The 18,100-nt window shown below is 38.0% G+C and overlaps 1 protein-coding gene across 1 annotated transcript; it reads left to right on the forward strand.

Annotated features, from left to right (window-relative positions):
• Nucleotides 1–4,246: 4,246 nt before the first annotated feature.
• LOC149379083 (uncharacterized) lies at nucleotides 4,247–4,816 on the forward strand. Its single transcript, XM_089603950.1, has one exon. It carries the CDS (start codon nucleotides 4,247–4,249, stop codon nucleotides 4,814–4,816), a length of 570 nt encoding a protein of 189 aa, XP_089460076.1.
• Nucleotides 4,817–18,100: the final 13,284 nt, after the last annotated feature.

Consider the following 18,100-nt stretch of genomic DNA (forward strand, 5'->3'; position numbering starts at 1 on the left):
ACTTTCGTTGAACAAAATTCCAAATTCCTAATCAACAACATCAAATAGTCTCAATCAAGAACAAAATAAAATTGTCATAAATTAACTAAACAAGATTCAATCAGAACAAAAGGAGAAAAAGTTCAGAAAATTAGCACAAATGGAGATTATAGAGGTGGAGATGAGTGTCACTAGCCACTCCTCTTCTTCTTCTCTCCAAGACCTTCAATGGTTTCTTCTTCCTCAATACCCAAAAGCTTGCTCCAAATATCAAAATATAATGTAATATCGACGTCCAAATTAAACCTAAACGAAGAGAATACATTGCGTCCAATGGGTATTTTCGGCCATTGGATGTGATCTAAGGGTCAAGATTAGCTCAAACACACGAATTTTGAAGTCTAAACTACGTTATCAACACGATGCATCGGTTTGACGTGACCGTTGTGTGAGTTTCTTATTAGAATGTGCAACCATTTTGCATTGGTAATTTATTCTTGCTCCGATGTCCCATTTTTGCAAATGAGTATGCGTTGGAAAACTAAGAAAAAACTATATTTAATTATGGACAGAATTCATCTAAAACCGTCAATTAAGAATCTCCGAATCATTTAGAAGAGGTTGTCATGTTTCTTGTTTTGTTCTAACATGTCCAAAAAGTCATCAAATCACCACGAAATTGCTCAATTGGCTTTAAAACACATGTAGCTAATTAACAACCTAGAAAAACTAGTAAAACTACAAAAATATCAATAACACTTAAGGACTCACTTCAATTCAAGATTAAAAGTACATGATGAGTGTTATAAAACGCACTTATCATCTATCAACAAAATCAAATTACTATACATATCTATGATGCATACGATCACCACGCTCAATCCTCTATCCTGATTGAAAAACAAACCCCACCAATACTATTAATTCTCACATAGACATAATTCCCTATTATTTATATTTATTTATTGTCTATGTATAATTGAAAAGAAATTAAACTAGAAAATTAATGAGAAATGATAATAAACACCTGAATTAATTGAAAATAATTTTTTTTGTAACATGTCTATATCTACAAGACGATGTTTTTTGTCCGTGATTTGGATTTCGGGAGTTGATATTTTTGTGGGTTTTAGTTAGAACTTAGATCATCTCAAACCATTCTATAATAGAATGGGATTATATTAACATTAGAATTAAATTAATTTATATATTTTATCTATAATTATATTATTTTATGAAAAAAAATTAAATCATACTCTTAAAATTATTGTATATCATTCTAGTTAGAATTTTCGTATAAATATTAATTTTAACTTGATAGAAAATATTGACACAAAATAATTTACAAATATAAATATCGATTACAAAAAAACTTTAAAATAAATTACATGGCATAAATATTAAATAAAATCCTAAATAAATAAATTGTCAAGAATAATTCATCCTAAATGAAAAAAATATAACGAATATTACTTGACAAGTTATGTAATGTTTTGAATAGTATTTAATTTTATTATTTGTTTACCAAATGTTATATATATATATATATATATATATATATATATATATATATATATATACACACATACATACATACATACGTGTGTGTGTTGTGTGTGTTTATCTAAATAAGTATTATTCATGACACTTCATTTATATTTTCAAGTCTACCAAATTAATTTCACGTAGAAAAAATAAAAATAAAAGAATAAAAAATGGTCGGATTTAAAAGATACAAGTTAAATATATGTGTGCTAAAATGTGATATATAAAATTGTTACAATTATTAAAATAATATATAGATAAAGAAAAATGGTATAATAGAGTTTTGGGTCACTTTGATTTTGATATAAATTGTATAATAGAATAAGAAAAATTGTATAATAGAGTGTTGGGTTGGAGATGCCCTAAAAAATTTAGGAGAAATTAAAGAAGTATATTTTGGATATGTTTGGTTCACCTTATTAAACTAGATTTTAGTTTTTTCTAAAAGTTAAATCATATTTAAGTGTTTGGTAAAATTGCTTTTTCTAAAAGCTAAAAAGTGTTTTTGAATATTTTAACTAAAAAACCAAAAGCTACAATTTGTAGCTTTTATACGTAGCTTTAGTTTTTTATTTGTAATTTCTCTCTCTTAACTTTTTTTTCTCTTACACTAACTTTTAATTCTAATTATCTTTTTATGCTTTTATCAAATAATATTTTTAACGTCACCAAAATTTATAATTTATTTTTTACATTCTATAGACACTCACTTTGATATATTTTTTATATAACAAAATATATCTTATTATTATTATTAATTACATTTTATATAAATAATTATCACTTATAAATATTAATATATATTTTACCAAACACTAAATCAGCTTTTGTTAACAGCTACAGCTATTTTATAATAGTTTACCAAACACTCATCTGTTTTTTAAAACAACAGTTTTTTCGTACAGCTATTTTAAAATCACTTTTTTTAAAAGCAAAGCTATGCCAAACACAGCCAGGCTGTGTTTGGCATAGCTTTGCTTTTCAAAAAACGTTTTTTTAAATTCTGCTTTTGAACAAAACTGTTTTTTCCAAAAGCTACGAAAATCTAACTTTTCAATTTTTTTTCTATATTTTGCAAAAGCACTTTTCAACTTTTACTAAAAGCTGTTTTTACCAAACACTTTAAAACGGTTGGGCTTTTACAAAAAACTAAAAGCATGCTTAATAAGCTATGCCAAACACAGCAACTAGTATGACCTACTTTGCTAGAGTGCCCATTAAACATACACAAAAAGACTAAATTAATACGTTGTAATTTTAATTTGGCCTACATTTCAAAAGCAATAAAGAAATAGCCATTGTGATGACGTGGTGGGGTTTCAAATGAGAGCCTCGAATACCTTCCAAACAGCCTCGCGAAGCTGGAATTAGTGGTTTCTGCGGTGGAGCAGTCGAAGATAGCCATACTAGAGAAGCTTCAGAACTTGAGGGTTCTCAAGCTCGGCGGCTCCTTCAGTGGTACCCTGAAGTGGGTGTTTTCTTCGGGCGGGTTCGCTCACCTCAAGGCTCTTGAGCTTTGGAATACCGCCAAGGTGGAGGAGTGGGAGGTGAAGAAAGGTGGTCTGCGTAGCCTCAAGAAATTACACATTTCCTGGATGCCCAGTCTAGAGGAGCTCCCTGAAGGGCTGAGACACGTCACCACTCTTCAGGAAATCAGCATTGAAGATATGGCCGAGGAGTTCAATGATAAGCTGAGAAGGGTGAATCGAGACGGAGCCGAAGGTGTAGATTTCTACAAGGTCCGACATGTTCCTTCCATCACATTAACCTCATAGGCTCAATACCACGTTTTAGTCTCTCAATATTTCTTAATTTAATAAATAAAACAAATACTCCCTAGATTATAAAAGTTTGGCATTCAATTTTATATATTATTGAGAGTGATGGTTGGTTAGAGCTCTTAATATGGTTACTTGATGTATAAGTAATCGTTTATGAACGTTTTCCTGTTTGTTGTCGTTTTTGTATAACAACACCTTTTATTATTTTTCTGTCACTTATCAAAACAGCGTCGTTTTGATAAGAGGAAGTTAGTTTAGTTAGTTATTACTGTTTAGTATAAATGAGTGTTGTAATTCTTTTTTGTTTAATCGAAGCATATTTTTCCTTCATCTCTTTTATCTTTCTCTCTGTGTTCTTGATTCTAAAAGGCTCGAATGCAATATGGTATCAGAGCTATTCCGCGATTAGGATTTCGTTCGAGTTCATCATCCTCTCCTATCAGTTTTGCATCTTCCTTCATATCTGATTCTGTGCGTGATAGTTTCATTGCTTGATGGCGGGTCCAGAATTAGTGGAGGAATCAAGATCGACGACGATTTCTGGAGGAACAAGAAGGAGATCAGAGATCGAAGATCCAATTGGAGCGTACTATATCCATCACTCAGATTCACCAGGTATCATCCTGGTTTCTCAACTCTTGAATGGAGATAACTATGTCTCGTGGTCGCGATCGATGAAAATAGCCTTGACGGTCAAGAACAAGCTTGGATTCATAGATGGATCGATCTCCAAACCTGAGGCATCTGATGTTGTTCTTCTCAATGCCTGGAATCGGAACAATAATATTATTTTCTCTTTGATCTTGAACTCCGTCTCTAAGGAGATCTCTTCTAGTATCCTGTTTGGCGACTCTGCATATGAAGTATGGAAGGATCTTGAGGAACGGTACCAATAGTCCAACGCGCCAAGGATCTTTCAGCTAAAGAGAGAATTGATGAATATGATCCAAGATGAGAAGAGCATCGGAGTGTATTTCACAAAACTCAAAGGTGTTTGGGAAGAGCTGTGCAACTTCAGGCCAAACTGTTCATGTGGAAAGTGTACCGGTGGAGGAGTTAAAGATCTGAATTCATTCTTGCAGAATGAATATGTCATGCAGTTTCTAATGGGACTTAATGAGAGTTTCACTCACACTCGTGGTCAAGTTCTGCTCATGGATCCCATACCACCGATTAACAAAGTCTTTGCCATGGTCTCCCAAGAAGAAAAGCAAAGATCGGTGGGAATTGATGTTCTTGGAGGATCAGATCAGACAAACTCCATGATCATGGCTTTGAAAGAGGACCAGAAACACCCGGCCAAGAAAGATCGTCATCTATGCACACACTGCAAGATGTTATGTCACACTGTGGACAAGTGTTTCAAGCTACATGGATATTCACCTGGTTACAAACCAAAAGTGAAAGGCCAAGCTAATGCCTCTGAGGGAGGGAATCTTGATCAGAATGGAGGATCTCAGTTTTCATCCTCCTCTACTCTCACTGATCAACAAATCCACCAGATGATTTAGCACTTGTCCAATCAGCTCTCTTCCACCAATGTCCACGGGGTCTCGAGTGATGCAAATGTTGCCTCATTCACTACAGGTCTTTCCAACTCTGTGTTTTATGCAAATAATACTCTATATACTGGATTTTCTTAGATTGCTGATTCAGGAGCTCTAAACATATATGTGCACATGTTGACATGTTTGTGAGTCTCAAGCCTTTGGTGAATTCAAGTGTTACCTTACCTAATCGCATTGTTATCCCTGTTTATCATTATGGTGATGTTATTTTGTCTAAAAATATCACTCTAAAGGATGTGTTATTTGTACCTGGATTCAAATTCAATTTGATTTCAGTTAGTGCAATCACAGATGACTCTAGGGTGATATTGGTATTCTCACATAGTGGATTTGATATTCAGGACCACAGAACCTTGAAGATGATTGGGAAGGGTGAGAGACGTGGTGATCTTTACATGCTATCAGACTCAGCCATCAATGTTACTGTGATTCGGTATTTTTGCCAAATACTGCCTATCCGAGATTGTGCGGGCGTTGGAAATTATTCATGCTCATAATTTGTTTTTTTATTTTTATCTTTATTTTTACTAGTTATCAGTGTTTACAACTTGAGATGTGTATTAAAGCTACTAGTGTTTGCCACTGTGTCTTTTTTAGTACATGTTATTCTAGATATGTTCGAATTTTGTTGCTTCTTAGCTTGTATATAATTACCATTAGTCTGATATCCATGGTTAATGAGAAATCTGGATCTTTTCCCTTATCTTTGATCCTCTCTAACAAAGTTCGATCGTATTATGGTATCATAGCACTTTATGCAAATCTTCTTCTATTTAGAGCTTTCTTCTAATAATTTGAGTTGAGTACACTAATTAAGATAATTCTTATGCTATTATTTGCAATTTTTTTAATTTTTTTTTTTTTTTTAACTATTTCGGATAGTGTGTTTGTATATACTGAAATTATATAATATATCAGTCGATTCGTCGATGGTGGCAAATAACCAAGAATTAGATATAGTGAAAGTTGAGCTTTGACCAATTTTTTTTGTCTAAACAGAAAAAACACATAATTTTCTTACTTTGACTGTTAAAATTGAATTTCAGTATAGGAATTTTCTTACCAAAAAACACATAATTTTCTTACCAAAAAACACATAATTTTCGGTATATATGTTATTTCAGACTTGTTAAGCGGGAATGTGGGAAAAAACGACAACAAGCAACAACACAGCAAGAATAAAAAGAAATGGGCCAAAACAAAAAGTGAGCCCAAAGAAATAGTTATCAGATGGGCCAAAAGAAACCAAAAAGCCCAAATCAAAGATCTTACTTGGTAGAACTACAGCTCTTCATCCCGGAGAATTTCCCACCACGTCATCTGCAAAAGAGGAAAGACTCACCCTCGTGAGGATTTCCATTCGCCCAAGCCAATACCTGACGTCATCCGCCAAAAGAATTTTTGCTTTGACCAAGTCTTCCCGCCTGGAAGAAAACCTCCTCAGTTGATCGAGCTAACGCTCCACGTCAGCAAAAAAGCAAACAACCCGTCCAAAAATGTAATTCGCTCACCCAAGCCACGTGAAAACAATTCTGAAACTCATTTTGAGCCGAGACCAACAAAATAAACCCTAAAGATCGACGAATACAACCACAAATTCTATAAATACTCCACTATCTCTCGACACATTCCATTCAAAAGGTCTCTTTCTAGCTTAGCTATGACAAAATTTATACTCAACTATTTCTCTCACAAAAATTACTTATGAGAATAAAATAAAGAGAAACTAAGAGAAATCGAGGTCATCTACACTCACGTTCATGTCACCAAGACTAATAGTGAGTCACCGCAGAGCACGTGACCGGCGAACATTGCGAGTCCGAAGACGGCAAGCCACCGGCGATTCGGAGACTGGAGAGCCAAATCACGTGGTCGACGAACCACTACGAGTCCGAGACCGACGAGCACCGTGAGTCTGAGACCGATGAACCACTGCGAGTCCAAGACCGACGACCACCGTGAGTCCAAGACCAGCGAGCTCCCGCAAAGCATGTGGTTCCGGTGCCACAGTGAGTCTGAAACCGGTGAGCCTCCACGATCCCAAGGCCGGCGAGCCTCCGCAAAAGATGAAGACGGCAAGCCACCGACGATTCGGAGACCGGAGAGCCATCGCAAATCACGTGGTCGACGAACCACCGTGAGTCCGAGACCAACGAGCACCGTGAGTCCAAGACCGGCGAGCTCTCGCGAAACACGTAGTCGGCGAACCACCGTGAGTCCGAGACCGTTGAGCCCCCACGATCCCAAGGCAGGTGAGCCTCCACAAAATATGAGACCGGTGATCCCCCACGATCCCAAGGTCGTCGAGCCTCCTCAAAACACGAGACCGGTGAGCCTCCACAAAATATGAGACCGGCGAGCCACCACGATCCCAAAGCGGACGAGCCTCCGCGTATCCTAGGCCGACGAACCACCAAGTGTCCTAGGCAGGTGAGCCACCACGAGTCCGAAGCCCACAAGGCGTAACAACGTTCCTGATGGATCCCTCGGCGAGACGGAGAAGCCCATGAGGCATAACGGCATTCCTCACGGATCCCTCGGCGAGAGGGAGAAGCCCACAAGGCGTCCCTAACGAACCACTCGGCGAGGCGGAGAAGCCCACGACGAGTATTGGCGTCCCCAACGGACCCCTTGGCAAAACGAAGAAGCCCACAAGGCGTATCGACGTCCCCGACTGACCCTTCGGCGAGACTAAGCAAAACTATGCCAAATTCTCCATTCATTTGCTCTCACAAAAACACATTAATTTGAGACCAAACAAAGATAACCAAAACAAGGCCACCATACTCACACAATAAAGAGAAAATGAGAAAACCAAACATTAAATAGGATAATACACTTCTATTCTCTCTAAAATGGGAGAAAAAATATTCACTTTATCAAACAACTTCTCTAAAAAACTAAGGCTAAACAAGCCAAATCATATTCTCTCTATAAAAGTGTTCAAGAACTTGAGAAATCGATTATCATGTTTTTCACTTAATAAGAATAATATTTCACTACCACACTCAAATACTACTTTAGTTCTCATTTCAAATCACGATTCAAAGATTCCTTTGAAATTTTTGGACTCTTTGAGTCTTGTCCTGAATTTCCCATGAGCCTTTTGAAATCTCGAAAAATTATTTGGACCTATTTAAGACTAGACACGTGACTATTTCAAGCACGTCACAAATGTTAAATTCATAAAACGGCTCAACCATACTCATTTAAAATTATTATTTCCTTATATAAATGACACGTTAGTTATTTAAAAAAATTGTTCTGATTCGGCTAATTAACTAGTCACCACAAAACTAAAAAAACGGAATCTCTGGTGTTCGATGGAAATAGGGAAAGCGTAGATAGATGGATTACAAAAATCAGAGCGAAGATTGTGGAGTTCAGTAGTCTCGTGAAGAATATCGAGCAACTTCGAACAATGGTCATCCGAGACGAATTCGTGCGATGCATTAGACCAGATCCGGGAATCATATCACATCAGTGTCGGCGCTGGAAATGGAGTCTGTGTGGAGGGGGATAACAAGTAAGTTATGGAGGGTTTAAATCATGAAAAAACCTGTCCGTCTTGGCCTCTTATTTACTCTTTGATAGTATTGTAGAAACATGTTCTAATTTATATCTTTCTAGCTTTCGTTGGATTAGTAGCTCACGAACTCTGTTCATGGGCAGTGAGCTGCAATGAGTATGGATTTTGTAATGTTTGGGAATTGCCGCTCCTTGTGCGAGACATGGTCTTACCTGAGGCTATACTTGATACGAAATTTACCAGGTTTCAAAAAAAAAAAAAAAAAAATAGAACATGAGCTTTGTATACGTTCTTTTCGTTACGCCTACCCTACCATTGTATTTAACACTTGCATGAAATAATTTGAACACAAATATATATACTTCATATTATTTTCATCACATCTACATAAAAAAATTACAATGAACATCTGCATAAAATTTTATAGTGCGCATGAAATTTCAGAATTCACATATGCATAAAATTTTGCAAATATTAGAATCTGCTGTCAGATCTCGTGCCAATACAAAATAGTACAACAAAATCACCGAAACTGAAATATTTGTCAAAAGAATGGAGTTTTTCTATCTAATCGGACTTAAAACAATGTAAGTTGAAGTATTCATATCCACACCAATTATAATTAGCATAATCCCAAATAAAAATAGCTGATAAAAATTACCAGAAACTGATGAATATGAAAAACAGAAAAACTGATGACAAAGAATCCAACGAAGAACTTGTTGACGCCGATGAGGAAATCGAATGTTATAGTGACAAATATGAGATAGAAAGGACTTTGGGGTTGAATTTCACCAAATTATGCATAATGTTATTTTTGTCTTTGATACATCACTCATTTTGTACAAGAAAGCACTAATTTTAGTCGTACTTGTCCATAATTAAGAGAATAAGCTTATGTTATTAACCAATATCCCGTTGAAGTATTGGTATGATTAGTAGCCCATTGAATCCCATTTTGAACAGGACAGATCTATTATCACTCTCAGCCGTTCTCCAATCTTATTGCTTGCAAGTGACCAACCCTCCCAGCTGTCAGCCACAACTATTAACAAAGCTGGGGATCTTCACTGCTGAGATAGTTTTCTAGGAATGCTGGCATTATCATTAGGGATATGCAGAAATGTATTACAGAATATATTCAGGCCAAACTGGCAATGAATCAAATCCAAAATTCTCAGATGACCCGCATGAAGCTTTGGCATCTTAAAAATAGGATACGCAGTTACATTATCTGAAAATAAATTAGACATAAAAGCGAAAAGAAATAAATTCTCAGGTGTCGCTAATCGAATTTGCAGTCACGGTACCTCTCTGGAGGGCCTTATTATGTTCAAATCATAATAATTAGCAGAGTGAGCAAATATGATTTGTGTCCCTGAGCTCAAGTGGTCGTGGACGCTTTTGAGACGGGTGGCCAATGACGTTGCAAGTGCTTATGGACTTGATGTCCTCCAGAGTGCGAACTTGATATCCTCTCTGTCATTTTTCCATATCAGAAATCCGCTTTTACAGAGATTTATCCAGTGTGTCAATTATTAATTCGTTCTCTGGCTACGTGAGAAACATGCGCACTCTTTAATCGTATTGGACTTAATTTTAGAAGGTGTATGTTCTAGAGAGGAACAAGTCCTCCGAATACTGCCAAGGAATACCCAGAAGGTTTTTGTAAAACAGATGTCAATTCTAAACTAGTCTATTTAACTAACAATAAAATATATGTAAATAAATTAGATCACTTTATAGTGAGTTTTTAGCTTAGCTCATACATTCAACAAAAACTATTATTTTTTTTAAAAAAAAGTATAGTTTATTTCTTACGTCAATTATGGTTATTTTAATGAATTGAAAGCTACTTCATTATTGAGATCTAAACATGCTCGAGAAAAGAATCCGCAAGGGAGAATATGCTGATGACTTTGCGTTAGTGCGGTTCCATATGATATGTTTGTTTGGTAGGAAAGAAATATGGGTGGATGGATTAAGTTCAATGAAAGAGAAAAGAAAAGAAATTGATGAATTATAGATTGTTAAAAAGTTGATTGATATAATGTGAGGAAAGATTATAATCCATCTCTTTATTGTTTGGTATTGACAAAGAATAAGAGCATCGAAAGAGAAAGTGTTTGGATTGTATTATCGACAGTAATGAGAAACATAGTACATCACAATATTTATAGTTAACTACAATGAGCAAAGAATAACCAATAGCAGCTAATTAAGCTAATGTGAATTCCACATCGGCACACTCCTTAATAGCCCCCTTCAAACTCAACGTTGAAAGAGTTGCAACCTCGAGTTTGGAATGCAGAAAAGGGAACTAAGAATTGGAAATAGACTTGGTAAGAGCATCATGAATTTGATCATAGGCAGGCAAATGGCTCACAACAATTTCAAAAGAAGCAGCCTATCCCTAACAAAGTAAATATCCATCTTGACATACTTAGTGCGAGCATGGAGAGCTGGATTGGCTGGCAGCATCACAGCACTAAGATTGTTACACCAAATCTGAGGCACGCGAATCTGAGAAAGCTGAAGTTCAGATATGAGAGTTGTAATCCATGTAACTTCACCAACAACATTAGCCAGGCTTCGAAACTAGGCCTAAATAGAAGAACACGAAAGCGTGTGCTGTTTCTTCGAGCTTCAAGCCACCAAGTTAGACTCAACAAAGACACAGAACTAGAGTTAGACTTGCGATCATCAGAGTCGACACCCCTATCAGCATTAAAAAAGGCTATGATGTTAAAATGAGGTGATTTGACCAGGTGAAGACCATAGTCGATAGTGCCAGCAAGATATCGCAAAATCATCTTGACTACAATCCAATGAGCGTGTAGAGGAGTGTGCATGAGTTGACATGCTTTGTGAACCGAATAAGTGATGAGTGATAGTCACATACTAGAGAGCACCAACATTGCTCCGATAGAGTTGAGCATCAGTAACACGATCATTGACGTACGCTGTGAGCTTGAGACCACTCATCATAGGTGTCTTGCTGGTCCGTGCATTCTGTATCTAAGTTCGAGCAAGGAAATCTCGAATGTACTTACCTTGCTAGAGAAGAAAACCATCTTGCGTGTGAACAACTTGAATGCCAAGAAAGACATCAAGTTCACCCTAGTCCTTCAAAGAGAACATTGCACTGAGCTGTTTGATCACCATTTCAACCTCAGAAGCACATGAGCCAGTCATTAAGATGTCATCCACATATACAATGATGAAAAGTTGAGAAGTATACGATTGCTTCAAGAACAAAGAAGGATCAGTGCAAGAGGAAGAAAAGTGCAGGTGAAGCAAAGCTACACTTTGTGAAGATCCCAGACATTAGATGGATAGTTAGGATCATAGAATCCCTCCGGGGGCTCCATATACACATACTCAACTAGATCATCATTGAGGAAAACGTTGTTATTAATCAGTCGATGAACAGTTCAACCGAGAGAGAGAGAGAGAGACAGTCAAAATCACACGAATGGTAGCAGGTTTAGCCCCAGAGCTAAACGTCTCATTGTAGTCAAAACACGGAATTCGATTATACCCTTTCGCAACTAGCCGGGCTTTGTACTTGTGCAAACTTCCATCTTGGTTTTCTTTGAGTTTAAAAACCCACTTACTACCAATAGGAGAGTGATCAAAAGGGTGAGCTTTGAGAGACCACGTGCCATTTCGTATTAGAGCTAAATATTCATCAATCATGGTTGAGGACCAATGGCTATCTGCAAGGGCTTCATGCACGGAACCACGCTCTTTAGACACTGCATATACCTCCGGCTTGTTATACCATCCTCAGCACGAGTAACCATGGGATGATAAACAAGAACATCAAGTTCAGATTGCCAAACAGAGGACTCAAGAGATGCAGGCTAGAGCATCGGTGATGAAGAAACAAGCGCATCAGAAGAAGTCAATTCTGCATCTGATGAAGACGAACTAGCTAAGGAATCAAGACCTACACAATGGTTAGGTAAAACAAAGATTTCAGGTGATGCAACATATTGGTCATGAGTCGAGAAGGAAAGAGTGACACTAGAATTGGAAGAACTATGAGAAGAGACAATGGGAATGGACAGAGATGGTAGAGAGTGAGGGACATGGGTGGGAGTGGATTTGGTGGTGGGAAAAAGTAACGAATAAGGAAATTTCTTCTCATTGAAAATGACATCACGAGAAATGAACGTTCGACCAGTAGCATCAAGACATTTATACCTCTTATGACTCAAGCTATAGCCTAGAAAAAGACACTCAGTGGATCGGAATGAGAATTTATGCCTATTGTATGGTCTAGTGTTAGGATAACAAGCACACCCAAAAACTTTTAACAAGGAATAATTTGGCTTCACACTACTACAAATACTGTTTTCCGGTGCGGAAGACATTCGGGTGCGACTTTTCGCACCCAAAATTCGCACCCAATTAGGCTTTCGGGTGCGACTTGTCACACCCAAAACTCAAACAAGCAGTTAAAAATTTTCGCTGGTTTTTTTAACTTTGGGTGCGACTTTTCGCACCCCAAAGTCTCTCAAAAATATTGGGTGCGACATAGCACCCATAGACTGAAAATATTTTAGCGGCCAACTTTCCCCCGCTTTTGGTAAAAAATATCATTGGGTGCGAAAATTCACACCTAAAAGTACTGAAACAGGTTATTGGGTGCGACATTGTCGCACCCAACAGCCTCAGTGGGTGCGACAAAGTCGCACCCAAATGTCCTAAATTTTTCCGCGTCCAAAATTTCCCCATCTTTTTACAAATATCATTGGATGCGACAAAGTCGCACCCACAAGTACTGACACAAGTCATTGGGTGCGACTTTGTCGCACCCAAATTCAAAGTTTTATATAAATCAAAGTGCTGCTCGGTTTTCATTCTATCCAAGCCAAAACCTTCTCTCTCTGATTTCTCTCCTGCAAATTCTACGACCACCACCACACTCCGAGCTCCGTCGCCGCCACCACTCCGAGCTCCGTCGTCGTGATCTCTCTCCGGCTAGGTAATCCCTTCCACTCTTAGATTTTATCCTCACTTTGTCTCTCCCCCTTCTCTCTAACATACACTTTCTCTCTCTCAGCCTCCGACCAACCCATCCGCGCGCGACAGCCCCTCTGACCAGCCCCTCCGCTGCAGCCCCTCCGATCACCAGCCCCTCCGACCAGCCCCTCCACGTACGACCAGCATGTTGGAATCGATCTAGGGTTTAAGAAAAAAATTAACGCTTCGGTAAGCGGCGGAATTTTAAAAATTTTCTTTTACAAGTAAAACCAGTTTTTACTAACCTAGACAAAGAGCAAGTACACGTAATTAAAAACTATTATGAGCTAAGAAGATTACTAACCTTTCTTGAAGCTTGATCTTTGAGAAGCTCTTAGAAAGTTGTAACGCTCGTCTCCCCTCGCAGCACGTCCCTCTTTCTTTCCTCGGCACCTCGAGCAACCACGAAAGTTTCTATCACTAAATCACTCGAGAGAAAAGGAATTAGTGAGTGGGCACTTTTAAACACTACGACTTAAGAACGAGTCTTGAAGTCGCAGAGCTAAACTCTAGGTCAAATGAGGACCTAGGTGCCAAAACAATAAAACGAAATTGACTAGAGAGAGAGAGGAGAGGGGCGGCCACAATGTCTAGAGAGAGAGTCTCTCAATCTCTAACTTGTGTGGAATGAATAAAATGAATGGAATGAGGGTCCTATTTATAGGAGAGAGGTTGGCCTTGGAAAGAAGTAGTTTCCTCTTATTTTCCAAGCCTTTATGAGCAATCTTCTATTACCCATTCCTATCAACATAGGCGCCCACCTCATTCAATCCACAAGGGATTAGTTTCCTCTTTTGTTTCCCTTCTTGGTTGCCTTGGCCGATTCTCCTTGTTTCCTCATAGAGGAAATTTGTTTCCTCTTTTTCTTTTGGCAAGTATCTTGATACATTTATGCACAAAATAATCTCTCTTTCTCTTGGGTATTTGGGCGCCCATTTCACATCTAGAAGGAGCTTCTAGAAGCTTCTTCATTTGTTCATAACAACATGAGAAAGACTCATTAAGAATTTTCAATAAAATTCTTATGAAATGAAATTAATCCACAAGGCCCAATTAATCATATTATGGCCGAGTGGCATTAAGTCATCAAATGACCTTGTCAAAAAATTTATTGACATTCATTTCATCATATGTCTCAAAAGACAAAAATACCCTTTTGACAATTTTCGTTCTTGTTTTGACTTAGCTTCCAGTTTAACTATTCCTACTCGATGTGATTCGTGACAGTGACCTCATGGACCCAAATGAACAAAGCTTGAGCTAAACACTTGGACTCAAAAGTTCACAAACCTTTTCCAAGTTTAGCTTAATGCCAACTGACTCCACTAAAGAGTTGACACTGAAAATCTCTCGGTTCAAATGAATTTATTTTCTACTCAAGAATTCAAACTAATTATGATGAGCGGATCCACTAAATATTATCTATGTTTACCCTTCATGAATGTCATCACCTAGTCGGGATTTACTAAATTACCATTTTACCCTTCTAGCTGTTATTTCCTCAACTCCTTTGTTGCTTGTGAATAAGTTAGAAACAATGTATTGACGAGGAGCTAACAAGTCACATTGTTTCATCCAAAAGAGTCAGGACTCAATTTGGACACTGGCCAGTTCATTTATTCACACTCCAAGGAACAAAGCATGAGGTGACATACATTGCATTTCAGCAATCTTGTACATGAATTCCATATCTATGAGAACTTCACAAAGTTACTCATGACATTCTCACAATTTAGTACTTCACCAATAGGCCATGTTCGGAATCACATAGTGAGTCCGAACTCTGACTTTCTCAAATGAGAATACGTAAGCTGTGAAATGGCATGTCTCATTTTAGGATTAAGGTAAGCATGATGCAATTCATACATAGTGACTTCGAGACATAAGAGGTTAAATGGTTTGTTCTTATCTTGTCTCTAGAAGTGCACTGGTCAATTCAGTACCTTCGGAAGATACCTAGAAGAACTATAGAGTCTCCAACTCTCAATGGCTCATAACCAGACATCATAGATTCTTCTAACAATCGTACTGAGGTCAATAGTCCTTTGACCCTAAGATTGTGAATATATCGTTTTAAGCAAACTACGAAGAGTTTGTTCATGCAAATCTACATTTGTCTCTTCGTAAGTTGTTTAGTTTGTTTATGGACTAAAGACTATTGTTTTATCATAAAGCTTCAGACAAGGAAGATTGAATGAACGTTTCAACTTTTTATTAATGAATAAGCAATTACAAGCAAGAGTCTTCGTAAGACTATATGACATCAAATGTACATAAATAGACACTACTACTCTTCTTGTGGGCACCATTGACAACACAGCACCGAGCCGGCGCCTCCGCTGCAGCCCCTCCGACGACCAGCCCCTCCGCGACCAGCACCTAGCCTCCGTTGCAGCCCCTCCGACCAGCCCCTCCGCTGCAGCCTCTCTGACCAGTCCCGAGCCTCCGACCAGCCCCTCCACTTCATTCGGTATTTTTCATAATTTGATTAGTAGTTTAGTTTATAATTAGTTAGTTAGTTTGTAATTGATTTGTAATAAATTAGTTAGTTAGTTTGTAATTAATTTATTAAATTTGAAATGAAATTTGTTCTAATTAGTTTTAGGTTGTTTAGTTTAATACTTACATGTTTAGGTTGTTTAGTTTTGATTAGTTTAAGTTAATTGAAATTGTCAAATTGAAATTGTAATTAGTTTAATAATATTTTTAGGTTGTTTAGTTTTGATTAGTTTAGGTTAATTGAAATTGTCAAATTGAAATTGTAATTAGTTTAATAATATGTGTTAAATAGTTAATCATGAAATTAAAATTAGTTAACTTATTGTATAATTTAGTTTTATTTCACATATTTTTTTATAAATGAGTTGAGATTATTGTATTTTTGTTGTAAACGAGCCACGGAGGTTCTGTTTAGGGTTTAGTTGATTATTAGGATAGTTTTGGATGATTTGTATATGCTTTTAAATGAGTTTGCAGGTTTTTGGTTTGTTAGTATTATAGGGGAAACTCTACCGAAATTTAGATTGAGTTTCCAGCCTATTATTCTCAAAACCTTAATTTTTTAAATTCGACTTCAAATAACATAAAATTCATAATCTCATCTTTATTCATTCTTCGTCCCTTAGCAATAAGTAATCGACTTCATTCGTCTTCGTCACTTAGCAACAACTCTTAATAATTGTTAATTTTCTCTTTCGTTTAGCGAAATCAATGTCCAATCCAAGTATAGATTGGATCACCGAGAACAATCGGTTGTCCTTGCAGTATAAAATCGGAGTTAATGAATTTATCCGCGCTGCAAGAAGATTTCCGAACGATAATGGCGAATATCGATGTCCTTGCAAGCCTTGCAACAACGTGAGATGGCATGACATTGGGGTTGTAAGGCATCATCTGCTAAACAAAGGGATTACCCCGGGCTACACAGAATGGTATCATCATGGCGAGGTCGTGCGTTCCGTCTGTCATCTTGAAGAAGTCCCCATCGGAGAAACAGCCCAGAGAGGAGTAGGAGGAATACATGCTGCTGTGGAGGATATAAGAGATCACGAGGATTTCGACGGTGTTACGGAGCCGGCTCCGAGCGAGGTGCGTGCGGAGGAGCAAGTGGAAGACTTGTTCGCCGAGTTGGAAGCGGAATTGTACCCTGGATGCAAGGAGTTTTCGTCTTTGTCATTCTTGGTTCAGTTGATGCACCTTAAAGTCATGAACCATTGGACGAACAAGTCGTTCACAGAACTGCTGCAGCTCTTGAGGAAGTCTCATCCAGTCGGTAATCCAATACCGGAGAAGCACTATGAGGCAAAAGCAAAGTTGAAGTGTTTCCGCATGGGATACGAGATGATCGACGCGTGTATTAGTGACTGTGTCCTATTCCGAAAACATCTCGCGAGCGTCGACGTGTGCCCGATATGTAATGAGAGTAAATGAAGCCAACTGGTAAGAAGATACCGCAAAAGATATTGCGATATTTTCCCTTGAAAGATCGATTGAAGTGACTGTACGCATCTCGACACACGGCGCTTCAGATGCAGTGGCACGAAAGAGATCGCGTCAGGGAAGCTGGCGTTCTACGACATCCTGCGGATGGTACAACGTGGAAGAATTTGGACGAGAGATACCCAGGCTTTGCTGCAGAGCCTCGGAACATGCGGCTTGGGCTAGTTGCGGATGGATTCAACCCGTTTGGGGATATGAATCTATCGTACAACATGTGGCCTATAGTACTTACGGCGTACAACTTGCCGCCTTGGTTGTGCATGAAGAAAGAGTACCTGATGCTCACGCTTCTGATCCCGGGGCCTCATTCACCAGGAAAAGATATGGACGTTTTCTTGCAGCCTATTGTTGAAGAACTGAAAGAACTGTGGGAGAATGAAGTCCGCGTTCGTGATGGAGCCAAAGATTAAGTGTTTCGGTTGCGTGTCGTGTTATTCTGGACGATAAACGATTTTTCGGCTAGATCATATTTATCGGGATGGAGCGGCCAAGGGTATCTCGCTTGCCCTACGTGCAACTTTGACACGCCGTCCCTAAAAGTCAGAAACATGATCGTCTACTACGACCATCGTCGATTCTTGAAAAGGCGTCACCGATTGAGGAAAAACAACGATCACTACAAAGATAAGCACGAGAAACGAAATAAACCTGAGAAGTTGACTTCGCGA

This window comes from Urtica dioica, chromosome 12, assembly GCF_054948205.1.
Source record: "Urtica dioica subsp. dioica isolate 48M chromosome 12, U.dioica_male_clone48M_v1_H2, whole genome shotgun sequence".
NCBI classification, from domain to species: domain Eukaryota; kingdom Viridiplantae; phylum Streptophyta; class Magnoliopsida; order Rosales; family Urticaceae; genus Urtica; species Urtica dioica.